Source organism: Pithys albifrons, chromosome 8 (assembly GCF_047495875.1).
Source record: "Pithys albifrons albifrons isolate INPA30051 chromosome 8, PitAlb_v1, whole genome shotgun sequence".
NCBI lineage: Eukaryota > Metazoa > Chordata > Aves > Passeriformes > Thamnophilidae > Pithys > Pithys albifrons.
This window is the reverse complement of record NC_092465.1, coordinates 21,809,866-21,825,887: the sequence shown is the minus strand read 5'-3', so window position 1 is coordinate 21,825,887 and position 16,022 is coordinate 21,809,866. Positions and strand designations below refer to the sequence as shown.

Sequence of the window (16,022 nt, the reverse complement as noted above, 5' to 3'; positions counted from 1 at the left end):
ACGTTTCACTGAGCCATAGTAACTTACTAGGAATAAAGTTCAGCAAGATCTTAAGCATTCAGTGCAGTAAGTACACAAAGATGGTGAGAAAGTCAAAAAGCAGGCACTGGTGCCCCCCTTTTGCCCACCTTACAGGTTTGGTATTGCCAGGACAAACAGTGAAGGAAGTCAGCATGCTCTGGCTTCCCCTGGACACAGCAGTTTCAGGCACTTCTTGTCTGATCTGAAGCCTGCTTTTGCTTTATTATGAACTGATACGCTGGTGAGTCTGGAGAAGTCTCCAGTCAAATATGCCACACTTTAAAAGAACACAAAAATATCAAACACAAGTCACATGAAACTCATGCTCTGAAGGAGGAGAGGTGCCACATACTTAGCTCTCAAATGCTGTGACTAAAGCTTTTATCCTTCCTGTCCAAGGCAATTGCGAATTAGTCAAATTATTTAAAAATCTATTTGAATGTTAAATACTTAATTCATAGGAATTTTCTTCAGAGACTTGAACACTTGCATTTAGTGAAACTATTCCAGTAGCACATGAGAAATGAGGGGGTGGTTAATACGTTCTACTTCAAAAGTAGGAGTTCAGAGTCTGCAGCAGGTACTACATTAACATGCCACTTGTTTCAAACACATACTGCATCTGCTCTATTACAGGACAAGTGCAAAAAAGGGAAGGAGCCTCCACAAGGACTGTCCAACCTGAGTGCTACACTATCGTGAAGGTGGAATTATTACAAGGTATGCATTTTGGGACTTGTACTCTTTCTGCCCTCTGGCTAGTGACTGGATATTTTCAAGTTGTTTTTCCATTACCATGAAAACTTAAGACAAAGCTAGAAAAGATCAGAAACCAGCATAATCAGAGTTTCTTAGGTGGCCATAATATAATAGAAAACAGTGAGCCAACACATGGTGGTATGTTTTCTCCCCTTTTTGAGGCAGCAATTTCAACCTCAGAAACTGAAAAGCTACCTCTGGAAAGTGCAATCCTAATCTGAGGCTTCTTCAATTTATAAGGAACAGGAAGAAAAAGAAATTATTTAAAAGCTAACAAAAGTTATTGTAAAGCCACAACAATTGGCAAAGGATAAAGGCAGCTCTACCAACTTTTAACTCAATTTTAGAGTTGAAAGGATTCATATGAATTGTCTCTTTACATCTGATCACAGGGTGTGCAATGACGTCTCACTACCTTTCAACATGGAAAATACAGCTTCATGCATGCATCCAGGCAGTTTAAATCATCCTGCCTGCCAAAAGCAGCAGGCACACCCCTCCTCTGCCCACCGAGCCCTGTTCCTGCTGCTGCACTGCCCACCTCACCTTCTGTCAGCACAATGTTTGCACGGCTGTGCAGGGAACTGGGCTGTGGAGAAACTACTGCAGGGAAAGGCAATCAGTTTTCACCCAGATCAGAATGCAGGTTATCAGGCAATTGTACAAAGTGTTGTGCCAGTGCAAAAGCAGGAGGAGCAAGGGCTGATACAAGCAGCTGAGAGAGACTGGAGTCTGGAAGTGCTTTTTTAGCAGTAGTGGTGGTTTATGCCAGCTTAAACTGTATGTGAAACTCTAGACACAGATAATTTGGAGGTGGACACCTGCTCCATATTTTTCAGTTCTCCTTCAAGACTGGCTCAGAGTTCATCTCAGGCTTATTACAGAGGTTTCTTTGAAGCACTGCCGCTTCTCTGGTTGCTATGGCTTGCTTCCATTTCTAGCTTAAAAAAATTGGCCAGGAAACATGATGGAGGTCACGCCTCAGTGTACTGGGAAGGCTATACACACATTGCTGTAGAAGATGTAGCACTAGTATCTGCTAGTGGTAGTACAGCGAGTTTGAGCAAAATGAGCAGTAACAAGATGGTGGCATTAATTTTATGCCATTTGTTTCATCAAGCTTGTGACCTGGAAGAGGTGGATGAGTGGCTGGCATGAAAGCCCTCTTCACATTATATTTGCTTGTGCTTTACAGGCTGAAATTTGTGCAGGTATGTCCACATAGGCTGCAATCACACACCTCTGCAGTTACACTCCAAAACATTGGGGTGGCAGGATTGGTTTCATAACTAAAAGACAACTTTCAGGATACTAGTAGCCAACATAAACTGCCTTTTCTCTTTCTGAGAGATGGCAAGTGGAAAATCTAAGGAATTGTCTTTGGATTTGGCTCAGAGGCAATCCTGCCATTGCTGCTGTAAATGAGATGGTGAGTGTGCACCCACAAACCTGATGCTGCATGTGGCCTCTGTGCCTCGGCTTTTCTTCCTGATTGCTTCAGCAGCCTAGTCTTTGGGGTGCTGTGGGAAATGGCTTATTCTTGACTTTCATGAGGAATGAATTGAGAGCTCATACTAACCATCATACATCTCTTAGACCCATCTGTGTTGTTGTTTTCTTGTCTGTTTTTAAATAAGTAACTAGTGAAAATACCGATATGGCATATCTAATATGTAACTATAAATATATTATTAAATATTGATTAAGTACAAAAATATTAAGCACAGAATTATTAAATATAGACTAGAATTATTTAATACAGACATTCATGTGGCAGAGTATGTTTGTGTGCAGTGTGGATCAAACACCTGCTTTGTGCACAATATTTTTCAGAACTGGCAGGCCACAGCTTGTACACTGTTTACCTTTTGATCAGGCATGTGTGTAGTATAAAAGCACATATAACTTTTTCAAAAATGTCAATATAATTAACAATGAGATATCCATGAAATGGCAAAATATTAACAAGAAATCCAATTCTTGGTTGTTTTACAAGGATGGTTTTCTTATCTTTTTCTGACACCACAATTTTTAGCTGATCATTATACTCAGCTGTAATCCAGTCACTATTGCTCTGCTCAGTTACCATTTCATTACATACTTTTAATTATATATATATATAGCTCTTACTCCATCTTATATTAAATTTTGTGGTTCAATAGACTTAATCTGTTTTTCTAATTTTGGCACATTTTTTCTCTAAAATGTAATACAGCTTAACACTGTTTTCTTTGTTTTAAAGCTGTACTGAATCTGTTGTAGCTGTGCCCATTTATGTTTTCCAATCCACACTACTGTGAGCTCCACTGAAGCAACAGTCCCTTCATTTCCCTTAAAATTTTTTTCCAACCGATTGCTCAGCTATAGAGAGTCTGCAGAGAGGGAGGCACAATTCCACCACCTCTGAGAACTGCCAAGGAAGATGACAATACATAACTTTCAACAACTGATTTAAAGCATAATATTATATTTTCTTTATTAAAACTAATTAGTACTTCACTATTTAGTACATTTATCTTTTTTGAAAGTAAATGCAGGTACTGGAATCATTAAAATTTTGGGCAGTATTGACAGGGAATCGCTTTGAATTAAAATGAAAATATTAACTCCACTTAAGATTGTACTGTAGTATTAGTAGCTTAAATTTTTTGCTACTTTTTTAATCCAGAGTACATAAATTAGAAACAAATCTATTGGAGATCACATATTTTTTGTCTTTGGATTTAGAGATTAAATAAGACTAGAAATTTTCCATAATGTTAGAATGTGTCAGAAAAGACCTTATTTTAGATAAATCTGTTTAGCTATATCATCTCAGTCCCTTTGCCTGTGATTCCAAAAAAAGGAGACCAAACCCTGCAAAACACAAGCACACTATTAATAATATCTAGTTATAACAGGAAGGAAAAAAAAACTTTGCAAACCTCTAACTAGTTGCTGGCAACAGTGCTAACTGATCAGGAGCACTACAAAGGAGTTACATGCCAGACAACTGGAACAGGAGAAACACTAGGGCAGGAATTACAAATGGAAGGAAATGGTGGATTTCAAACAGACACTAGACAGCAACCTGCCAGTACTGCAGCCCTCAAGGGTCAGTCCTACAGAGACTGAGGACATCTAAAGAAAACCCAAGGCAACACTGGCTCTCTGTTATCTGAGAACATCCACAATGCTGCCGACAGTACTCCTGTGCAGAAATAATGTACACCTGAGACAAACCACAAAGAGTCGGCAAATACAGCTAGCAGATTCCCTTGCTGGCTTGTACAGCATCTGAAGAAAGAACTATTTAAAAACACAAGAGGTGGTGTTATAATGAGGAAACCATGGAGAGCAGAAAGCTTATGATTATTGACAGAAGTTGATTAAGAAATGGATGATTGTCTGTTAGGATGTTGGAGTATCTACTATCACCTCTATACTATGTATCTTTATGTAAATTTTCTTTAATTGAGGTATTCATTTACAATCATTATTTTCATTTGTAATGTGCTTTATTTGCATTTGAAAGCAACAAGAGGAAAAAAATTAAACACAACTGGCTGACCCCTGCCATGTGACAAAGGCTTTGCTTTTTGTCACTCTGACCCAAATGGATTTGGGCCAGGAAATAAAGGTCAACCTCTCACCACTACCCCCATGTGTCACATTTTTCTTACATGGAGTTTCCAAGAAAAATATTCCAATTTGCTTCAGTAATTATTTCTTCTTTATCATGTCGGCTTCAGAGTTTATTTTGAATTCAGAAATTACCTTTGAGTGCCAGGCCTATTAAAAATGAACCCTTTTTGAAATGTCCTTCAGCAGTTACATGTGATAGATTTTGTAGCTGTACATGCTCTTTTTTCTCTTTTAAGAATCTTCCTTTTTACAGTAGTACCCCCATCACTTGAGTCATAAAATGCCAAGACCATGGTTGTATTATGTCCCTTTGCGCATTCATAAGTTGCTTCCTTAGGCAGATGGTGTATGAGAGCTGTAATTGCTAAAGCAGTGCATGGGGCAGATGAAGTAGGAGCCAGTCTCTAGATGCCCTTGGATAGCATGTTAGCTAAATGCATGATGTACTCCACGTGCGCCTGTAGAAGTGAGAAGCTTGAGGTCAGGTTTTAGCCACCAGCCATGTCCTGCAGGAATTGGTTTGGGGCAGTGGTGCACATTTTCAAGAGAGGCGGAGGGGTGAGGGTCCCCTCCAGCTGCTGAGGCCTCGGTGTCATCACACTGGCCAAGGGCTGGCCAGCTCCATGGTACTGCCGTGGGGAGACACCTGAGGGTGGCATGGGCACCATGGGCACAGCTACAGCTGTGGAGGCAGGGCTCCAAAGATAGGCTGCTAAAGAAGTTTCTGGTTTAGTAATTTTAACTTTTTAATCTGGTCATTATTTTCTTTGATTGCTAATACCTTGACCTCCAGTGACAGCTGCTGCTTATGCCTGCTAAACTTTAATGCAGGCTACAGTAAAGAACATTATGATTATTTGAAAAGGCAGAGTGTAATGCATTTCAGATTAACAGTGAAAGAAAAGCTATTCAAGTTAGAGGTTCACTTTGCCATATTACTCTGTGCTGCTTTCCTTATTATCAGTACAAAAAATGAAATGAGAATAACACATCTTTTAATTTTCTTCCACTATTACCTCTTGATTTGCATTCAGAGCTCCCAGAAGAAATACCACTGAATTCAGAAGTAGTCTATTTAAGCTGCGTGGTGTTTAAAGATTGCTGGAAGAGGTTAAGGTGCTGTATATTATGCAGTTGACCTTACTAAGAAGCTATGTTACCAATTTAGATTTATAATTTTGTTAAATTTTTTTTCCCAAGCAAAAATCATTATCTCTTTTGGAACCCCTGCAGGTTAAACCTTTTGATTTCTCTCTAACTTATTTTGTAAGATTTCTAAATTATATTTAAACTTCTTGTATTTAAAAGGTTGTTTTGCCAGTGTCTCTGAAAAGAGGGAATTTTATATTTTATCCCTGTCTCTCTCTTTGTACCTGGTCTGCAGAGGCTGAGTCCCTCGCAGTATTTTACTTAGGAAGAAAGAACTCAAACCCTTAATCCTGCAAATATGTTTGAACTCTTTTATCTGGTACTATCACATCTTTGTGGCTAATTGGGTTTGAACAAGATGTTCGAGGAAAATACTTCGGATCCTGCCTTTACCAAACAGTTGTAGCCTCCTCATGTGCAGGATTCAAGCCTCCCTGGATTTAACCTTTGTTCCCTGCCTTTGTTAGCACCAGGTCTGGTCAGTAAGAAAAAGAGCAAATCCTAACAAAGCAACACTAGCAAAATGTACCAGGACAGGGAAAGCTGTTCCCTGTGACTTTTGAGCTCCACAGCCCTAAACAGAGATATTTGTCCTCTCTGCTACTGCCTGAGCAAAAAACCATGTCAGCAGTGGAACTCTGTAATGCAGAACATTTTCCAAAATGCCCAAAGTGTCACCATCCTGGCTCAGTGTTCCCCAGCAGTGGATGTTTATTATGGACACTGCCTCCTGGTCACCTCTCACCTTAAAACTACTGCTATGACCCTGCCAGTAAATAATACAGGGTCAGGGGCTCTGGGGCCTGAGACCAAATAGCACAGACCAGCCATATCAGCATTACATGGCCTGTGACCCTCAGGCATAGTCACGATTTTGAACAGTTTGTATTTTCAGTCTGCAATTCTGAAGTACAAGGGGTCTGTGCTGCAGTGTTCATGCTGTTCATGCACACAGATGTGATGGAGATGCAAAGCACCTTGGGTCCCACTGGAGGACTGTGGCGGGGGTATGGAGACAGGGACAGGCTTGTCTGTAGTTCCCACTGGAAATGGTCCCTGGTACATGCTCCCCCACAAATAATGTCTGGACACTCTCCTCTGTTGCCAGTTGGTATGGGCAAAACCAGACCAAGTGCTGCACCCAAAGCAGTATGGACAAAGAGCAGAGCAGTGCTGGGGATCACCCAATCCTCTTTAGCTTGTGTGTGTTGGCACAGCCTCTGAGCCCAGGCTTATAGACTGGCCCCAAGTCAGCAGCTAAAGGGGTGTCTTCATTGAAGCAGGATCAAGTTGTGATTCGCAGCTGCAAGCACAGGATGAAGTCAGGATGGGCGTTTTGACATTTCAGTGTTTCTTGAGTTCCTATTCATTCTCATTCTTCACACTATTGCAACAGTTGCTTAGACTTCATACAGCAACAGCAATATACTGACAGCTGCCTTCCTGTTGTAAAGTCAATACAGGGAGCAAGAGAAGCCCAGGACAGATCCCAGAGCCAGAAGGTAATTTTATTCATCTAATCTCTAGGTATGTAGACAGTGATCGGCACCATAGCAACTATCTGAGCCACTTGAATGAGTTAGATACAGAGATAGCAACACTTGTTATTTATACAGCACCCTTTATTGGAAAATTTAAAAATAGATACCAGTTTCATTGAACAGGTAAACTGCATTCATTTGTTGATATGGAGGTGCCATAAAACCTCTTTTTGTATCACTGGAATATATCTACACAATAGAGAGTGTTGGCAACAAATAAGTAAAACAGATAGAGGTTCTAAAGAAAAAAATAAACCAAGGGAATAAAAACATACTAAACTGATGAAGAATCAAGTCTACGTGCAGAGCCAAGCCAAAACTTGGCAGCTTTATAAACCTGCTAACACAGAAATAAATGAAAATCCAAACAATAGGAACAAATCTGGAACAAATAAAATCATGAACTCAAAAATGATACAAATTGATTGTAAAGATAAAAATGTCTTTTGAATTAATTGTGTCCCTGTAGTTTATTCTACTGCATACTTTGCTTCTGGGAAGATTCTGTATTTGAAAAAGCCATATGAAGTATATTCATAGAACAGTACAAATGGAAATAAATATTTCTCACTTGAAATAATAAGACACAAATTTGTCTCTATGTTATTAGCTGGTTTTCCTCTGAATCATCTTGAACTTCTAGTCAGACAGCAAAGTTAAAATAAATTATTTCATCATGCTGCAGAATATTTCTTAACTGTGTAATTCTTTCCTTTGCAGAATGCAGGTACTGAGCAGATTGTGGTTCTACGTGTTAGCATTTCCCCGGTGACTCTCAGCTTTTGCAGAATGTATGTTTTGACTAAAAGGATGTAGTTATTTTTATAGATAAAAAAAATCTTTATGTACATACTGACCACACAGTCCTGCTCAATGCCAAGAAAAGTATACCCTGTGTCTGAAGCAAAATGTAGACTATATCAATGAGGTAATCTCTGAAGCTTAATTATGAGATAATAATTGCAACTTCTAATTTCAGGCTTAATCAGTTTTATGACATCCAGCTTCACAGCACAAAACCAGTGCGAATGTATACAATAGGAAAGACTTTTGCCATTTGAACATCATCATTCCCTTGGCACACACTTGGCCACCATCAGGAATTGCCCAGCAGCCAGACAGCCATCCTGAGGAGTTTTGGGGAGGGGAAAGAGTACGTACCTCATGGCTACAAGGCCCTGAGAGACCTCCCTGTGGTGACTGAAGCCAGAGCTCTCTTGAGTGCTACATTAGCCAAGGTCTCAAGTTAGCCAGCCTGAGGTAAAATCCTGTCCAAGATAACTTGTAGTACTCACATTAGTGACTGAGCAGGACAAATTAGACAGATAGCTACATTTAAGAATATATCCCTTCTTCATTTAAACCTTTCCAATTTCAATGTTTTCTCCTTAGAAATAAACCAGCTAATAAAACCATAGTGTTATGTCACAGCAAGCCTGTCATGCTCCGTGACAGGGATGGATCTGACTGGCTTTAAACTTGTCATCCATATAACAATGAATGCGGGCCAACTGTGGTTTCGAGGCCCAGCAAATGACAAGCCAAGCTGGATGTACCAGCCAACCAGCAGCATTGCTATTTATGCAGGAATGAAGCTGAAAGTGCAAATAAGGCGAGTGACTAAACCTTTCCAGCAATTACATTTAATAAGGTACTGCATGTTATTTACAGAAAAGAGATCACACAATTCCTACATGTAAGTGCATACAGAGTGTAAAGATAAAACCTGCACTTCCATTACATGCTAAACAAAATAAATAAAATGAAATTATTTTGGCACAATAACAATTACATAAATAAATATTCTAGAACATAACAAATTAACATTTATTTACAGGCTATTGAAAGTGCAAACCAAATGGTTGTAAATTAAGATATTTGTAAATGCTTAAGACCAGAAAATATGTGTTAACCAGCCACAATTAATTATAGCTGAAGTTTAAGGTTTTACCGTCCAGGAAAATATTCTCTTGAAATCCATTTGTGCATATTGTGCTCTTTTTGAACCAGTCCTTTGCTATCTTTAATGCTATTGATTTTGACAACCTTACTTTTGTAACTGAATTTTGTAAAAACCTAATTGGTTGTTTAAAAAAAGAAGTAAAATGTAAACACAGATTAATCTATTTATCATTCAAAATAGTTTCAGTCCTGTCAGTTTCCTGAAATGGCTACACTGCTTGTAGTAGTAGGCAGTATGATTAAGGTTAGGGAATTTTCTTATCATCTGTTGTATTTCAAATGGAAATATTTGCAAGTCTTCTCTGAATGGACCTATACCTTAGACTATTCTTGAACCTACCTTCTTTCATCAGATGCTTACATACATCTTCTACTGAGGTCAACAGTAGCTGAGCAAGCTAAACTGATGATCAGTTTTGGTCCTGACCTGGAGAGTAAATCATAAAATGCAGATTTTCAATTAGGGAAAAGAAACAACTACCTACCTTAGAATTGTTAGAAGCTTTTTGTGCATTTCCCACTAACTATTCTATGTTCTGCCTCTTTTTTTTATCCATATGAGAAATCACTACACTTTAAGATGCATTAACACTTCACAACATGGCCACCCATACACCTACAGTGCATAAATTCTTCCTCAGCCAAAGTTCTCCAACAGGCTGGTATATTGTGCGTTGCCTAAGACCTTAGAATATGTTTTTGCTTATTTTTGTAGTGGCAGTGCAGTAGCAGAGAAAGTGAAGTTCTTAACAAGTGACCTTGACAGGATAAAAGATCATTTCTCATCATCGCTTCAAATGTTTATGCTCGACGCGGTTCTAGTCGGTGAGACATCTGTGATAAAGTTCTCTGGTTGTCAATCACATTTAATTGCCGCACGTAGCTCCGAACATCCTGATGGTTCTTATTAGCTAGGGCTGCATCAGGATCTGGTGGAAGAGAAATGATGTAGGATTGATACACTTAAATGAACAAATGCCTGAACAGAATGCATAACTCTTTACAAGCTGTCACAGGAAAGACTAGGTCCTGGTGAGTTAAAAAGAAAATGTTTAGAAATCGCTCTCTTTGAAACCTTTCTGCCATATCTGACAGTCTTTCTGGTTACTACCTCCACAAATTAACTTTACCTCTTTGATATCCTTGGCTACATTTACTAAAATTGATGACCCTCAGTTACAGTTTTATACATCACCTTACCAGTCAATAGCTATAAATTATATAGCTAACAAGTACAATTTAAAGCTGCGCATCTGCTTTTGAACCAGCAACTTTTACACAGATTCAAAATTATATAATTGATTTAAGCCTCCTTTCATGTAATATTCCCATTTCTAGCTCAGTATTAAATATTTATAACAATGTAATGCTTAGTAGCTGCCCCATTCAAGCCTCACAATTTAGTACCTACTTACATTAATTAACATAACCACATTACACCTACTCCAGCAACAATTATGGAATGAATACCACTGAGTTAAAATCTGAGTGTCTTCAGCTTCATCGGGAACAGCTTACAATGTAATGAAATATGTGTTAAGTAACTTAAATTTGACTAAGAAAAGACATTGAAGCATCTACAATACATGGTTACACACACACCCACACAAAGAAATTATGGGACTCAGATCCAGTAGATCTATATACTGACATTTTGTTATATATTGTGTAGTGAAAATCGACTTCCATTTCTAAATATGTGGAGGTCTCACTAGTGCTTAATACATCAAAATTAAAGACACATAGCCAGAAAAACCTGGATGGTGGGAATAAATCCCCAAAGAATCTCTCTTAACTTGATCTTCTATAGTTAAGCTTTGACTGAGATAGACAGAAACTATTTTTGTGAAAATATATTGGTTTATATTATTTATTCTGTTGTTTGAGAAACAGAAAGTTTGCTGTGAGTCAAAATGGATGCAACGCTGAGGAAATGCCAGTGTGACTGGGACTGACAGTGCACCTGGGCGAGATGAGACCCACAGAGCAAGCCGGTTCAACCATCCAGCTCTGTCATCTGCCAGGGCCTCAAGTAAGTTCCAGTAATTACATTGACAAACAGATTTCAAATTCATCATCATATGTAATTTATAATTGTCATGTTTCCAGACTGGTTTCCTGTTAAAACAGAGTTTATCCAAGCAAGTATCATGCATGTATCTGTGTGTGGCTGCCTGCTAGACTTATTTCAGCCACTTCTGAGCCCACTGGGTAATTTCAACTGCCTCTAATTTGACAGAGGGGTAGAGACCTCACAGATAAGTAGCTCTTTCACATGCTTGGAAGAGATGGAAGAGAAGGGGTTTATTAGAGCTTCCTGAAGGATATTTCACCCCATGAAACATCACAGGATCCAAACATGGAAGAATCATTGGAAACCAGGCTTTTTAATTCTGGTACACACAGAATTAGTTGTAATTACTGTAGCTACAGATAATAACGCTGACTATGCAGATGCTGTAATACACTTACTGAAAGATTGGCTTCGGCAGAATTTCACTGTCCTGACAGTGTTGGCAATCATGCGCTGGAAGGAAAAGATGGGATGCAATCAGAGAACAAGCACTGTATTTCATCATCATTTAAACGAAGCACCTAACTGTGCCTGAGTGTGAAGACATATGCCAATAAAAGCAGTCATATGAATGAAAATATAATTTTAATGCTGATAGTCTCATATGTAGGGTGTGATTTGCACTTACACAGGCTTTAAATAAGCATGAGTATAATTTACATCTACTCAGAGAGCCCTTTCCCTTGCTTGAACGCTGTAAAAGGCCCTAACTAACAAAGAAAATCAGCCCCTTCGACGTGCATTTCTTTGACAACATCTTACCACATTAACAAGTTAAAGGAATACCACGTGGAACACAGTGGAGTATATACATATGTTAAAGACCATCAGTGCCTAATAGCAAGGCCATTTCTAGAATATATTCAGCAATTAAAGAGCTTTCACCTTTTATATGAGCTTGAGTTTAAAATGCAGTCCTCCTGGAAAATGACTGTAAATGAGCACATGAGGGGGTGTGTTCACTGATTCCTCTGGCAGAATGCTTGATTCACAGGTAGAAGGCCACAGTTAGAACTGTGGCCCTGTAGGCAAGTTTCATCAAACAGTCCTGTTAGACGGTGCTAGCTTGCAAAAGTGTATCTAACACAACAGGAAAAGTGGATTCCCTTCAGGTGGACCTTTCTATGGCCAATTCACAAAACAAAGCAGAAGTCACTTTAGTCCTTTTTGGTTGTGCTTCCTTTCAGTAAAAAAACCCATAGTTTCACTCAGGTTAGAAAATATTAATCAATACACTTTGCTCTGATAAATCAAATGTTACTTTACAATAGTTTTTAAGGACAGAAATTAAGGCAAACCATAAAGCAAAACATTTCAGATTTAGTCCTGGACGGTAAAGTTTTAATTGGCTTGTGTGATTAGTGCCACAGAGGTAATACACCCACCAGTGCGGGTCAGAATTAGTTGTTCTGCATAATACCAAATAAACAAAAACTTCAGCAGTAAAACTGAATTCCTTAGCTAGATAGTTTGATTCAATCACTGTTGTAAGGACAACATTTGTTTTAGTTTCTTTTGCTTAGATTAAGAAAAAGTAGAGGAGGGAAATGCTACTCCCAATCAGACTCTAATGTTTGTTCCAACACAGCTACATCTTTTAACACGGCACACTCTCACCAGGCTACTTCATACCTTCTGGAAATTTTGTGTGAGATTAGTTAGTCATAGGCCCTCACACAACGGAATGATGTATCTCTTACTAGTAAACAGTAAAGCCTAGGGCATATGATCCTCAAAAGTCATACATCATTATAATCTTACGTGAAAATTATGTCCTAAATAAAATATGTTGGTGAAATCTGCCAGAAGTGGGAAGCATCAATGTAAAACATTCCTTACATACATACTGAATAATCTCAGACATTTAATGTATTGTCAAGTATACAAAAATGGGTATGGCTGCTGGTCAGCATAAGAAACACTATGTACATTATCAAATGAGATGTAGCTATTATGAAGCTCTTCTAAAGTATCTTCATTCTAAAAAACACTTTCCCAAAAGATCTAGGAAATTTGGATATGGTATGTGGAAAATAAGTAGAATTCAAGTAACCGTAAGTTTTATCCTATGTGAATTTTCATACTTCTTACTAGGCAGATTTTCTACGGCACATACCTTGCAAACATTCTCACAGGTGCTGAGCATTAAGCATGTGAATAAGCCCCATTGACTTCAATGGAACCTCTTAAATATTCAAAGATAAGCACCTATTATAACACTGCATTGAGAGAGAACATGCTACAGTGTTGGTTCTTCAACTCTAACACAATCAAATGAAAATCAAACCAACATGAATATATAAACAAGACTGTTTCATACCTCTATGGATTCATATTTGGCTCTGCTACGTGATGCTGCTATTTTGATTTATACGAATTCAAAAAGTACTCACCTACAATAACTGTTTCAGGGACAGACCATAAAGTTGTATTGAACCAGCCAGTACAATGAAGTTTCAGGACTGTCCAGCTTCAAGAGAAATTTTGCTAAGGATACTTCATTTTAATGAAGATAGCTAGTTTTGCTTGATGTTCTTTTTAGATGGATTGTTCATACACACCCTAATTTTTCATACCTGTAAATATTTAGGTTTTAAAGCCTCATTTCATAATAATCTTTGGAGCTAGACTGTAGGTTCAGGGTTTGATTAGCTTATTACTAAGATTCATATGGGAAAACTTAGATTTATCAAAAAAGTATGTTCTTTGGAATAATTTTACTTCTTTTCCTCTGTGGATTTTTTTCCTCAAAAAAGCATAGCATTCATAATAAATAGTGCAGTGCTGTACAGAAAGACAATTTATGTGTGTAGTGAAGGTTTTTAGAAAGTTTTGCTTATTTCTAAATTTCTCATTTATATGGCCTCTTCCAGGCAAGGAAAAGCCAAGTGGCAATGGTCTTGTCTGACTTCTGGCTAAAGGCTGAACTGCCTGGCTTCCTTCAGTTGGCTGAAAGACTTGATTTTAAGGGGTTACTTTGCCTGTTTGTGAGGATAATGTTATTCAACCTGTGCATTCAAAAGTGTCCTGGCAATGATGAAACACAAAACAAATGAGGAAGAGCCTGAATAAATGAAGAAACTGGCCTTGAGACAGCATCACAACCCAATGCAGAGATTCTGAAGTGTTATGTATCCTTGAAGATACATAATCTCCTTTCACATTGCTTTTTTTCTGAGTGCTGTTGTACTGTCTAATAATGTCTAAGCTCATAACAGCTCCTTTTTGTAAGGTATGAAATAAACAGAAAAACAGCATATAAAACAAAAGTGAATTTCCCTTCCTGAATCCTGTAGATAAGTTGGATTGTCTTCTTTTCATGCAAGAAAATGAGAAACATGTACAGAAAAAAATGTTTGGATGGAAGTTTAATTGCCTGCTCCTTATAATTTTTCTTCAAACAGAAGATTACCTCTAGTCAATGCCTGCAAAGATAAACCTTTGTTTACTGACAGTGCTAAGAAAGACCACTATTGAAGAGGCATACAAACCTTAATTTGGATCTTTCTGAAATAGAACCAACTGCATAATATAACAAGCAACAGCTACTACCAGCATGCTATATATACACACAACAATACCCTTTCAAGTTTTGCACTGCCTGGAATTGTGGCAGCAGGCCAGCACATTATCTTCTAATCCATTTCAAACCCAGGTTGCTAAATATTATAAATATTCATATATGCCACAGAAAACTACTAAGGGCTTTAGTCACACACTTTTTGCATAATCTTTATGTTCCAAAAATGAAACAATGTTTGCCCTTTTTTTGCATATGGATCAGAGTGTGAATTCCCTTTTGTTCATCTCCACAAAACCTGAAAACGAGTAGCAGATTCTCCAGTTCTCATTTCACACCTGAAGGGTGAAGAGGCTTGACAAAATAAAGCATCAGTGGTCAGCACCATGGCACTCACTGTCTTGTGCCACCATGGCAGGTCAGGGACATCCAGAGTTTTTTCCTGACTTCTGCTCCCTCTATGGGTTTCATTTCTGAGACATGCTGGGAAGCATGACATGAAGATGGTGTCACAGAAAGTGACCTTTGTTCAGGCTGCCTGATGATTTGAGAAATGGCACTGATAAAGTTCCCAAATAATTGCATGTTCCTTCTGTCTATGAATATAAAAATCTGTATGGGCAGTCAGAGTGAATTATGCAGCTGAGGCTTGAAAAGAAGGAGAAATCAGTAAGTATTCAAGAGTATGAAATATTGCCTGTCCCTACAGAGAGTCATGCTCAGTATTTCCCTCACTTTCCTCTCTCTTCTTTCCTTGGCAAGACATAATTCTAGGAAAGGGCTTTTAAATTTTTTCTACATGTATAGCTATAAAAGCAGTGTCATTGAATGTTATATATTGCCATGTACTGCACTGCAGGTTGTAGGTTGTCCTGTATCTGCTAAATCATACAGAGTTTATAGGAAGTATTAGTACTGACAGCTTTGGGTGCTTGCCTTCCCCTGAAAAGAGGGTCATTCTAGATCACAAAATAATTGTGTTTGCCACCTACTGCCACCTTTTTATCTTTCACATATTTTCAGCTCTCAAAATGTCCCCCACATGCCAAACTAAAACTACAGCATTTTAAAAGGTTTATGAGGTTTGTTTCTTTGTGACAAATATGTCTTCAGTTATTACATACATGAGTCTTCTAAAGCAACATTTACAGCTACCATTTACTATCAATTCACTAGTGGAGAAGAGATGCAGGTAGTTTAGTGTCATGGCATATATGCCAAACTAGAAGGTACATCTGAGCAACATCATGGTGGAAACAGCTTGTAACATGTCTCCACCACCTTCTTGCAGTGAAATAAGACCTTCAACACTTCTCTAAAACCATGACTTGTTTGGTATTAAAGACAAAGCCTTTTACTAATGCCTTACACT

At 38.3% G+C, this 16,022-nt stretch overlaps 1 protein-coding gene and 1 long non-coding RNA gene across 7 annotated transcripts in view; one reads left to right on the top strand and one right to left on the bottom strand.

Annotated features, from left to right (window-relative positions):
- Positions 1–649: 649 nt before the first annotated feature.
- The window catches only part of LOC139674959 (uncharacterized), a 49,775-nt gene continuing 34,402 nt past the window's right edge, over positions 650–16,022 (top strand). The window contains exons 1-3 of one of the 2 annotated variants that reach the window (XR_011698392.1): positions 650–741; positions 10,950–11,088; positions 14,004–14,132. This is a non-coding gene — a long non-coding RNA (uncharacterized lncRNA). Of the gene's footprint in view, positions 742–10,949; positions 11,089–14,003; positions 14,133–16,022 lie in introns of those variants that run through there. The other variant, XR_011698391.1, reaches the window with a different exon arrangement.
- RAPGEF4 (Rap guanine nucleotide exchange factor 4) overlaps positions 7,164–16,022 on the bottom strand; it is a 155,396-nt gene continuing 146,537 nt past the window's right edge. For all 5 annotated transcript variants that reach the window (XM_071562023.1, XM_071562022.1, XM_071562024.1 and 2 more), the window contains 2 exons: positions 11,529–11,583; positions 7,164–9,985 (listed from right to left, as the gene is read on the bottom strand). In XM_071562023.1, the coding sequence (XP_071418124.1) occupies positions 9,858–9,985; positions 11,529–11,583 (183 nt within the window). In that variant the 3' untranslated portion in view covers positions 7,164–9,857. The remainder of the gene's footprint in view (positions 9,986–11,528; positions 11,584–16,022) is intronic.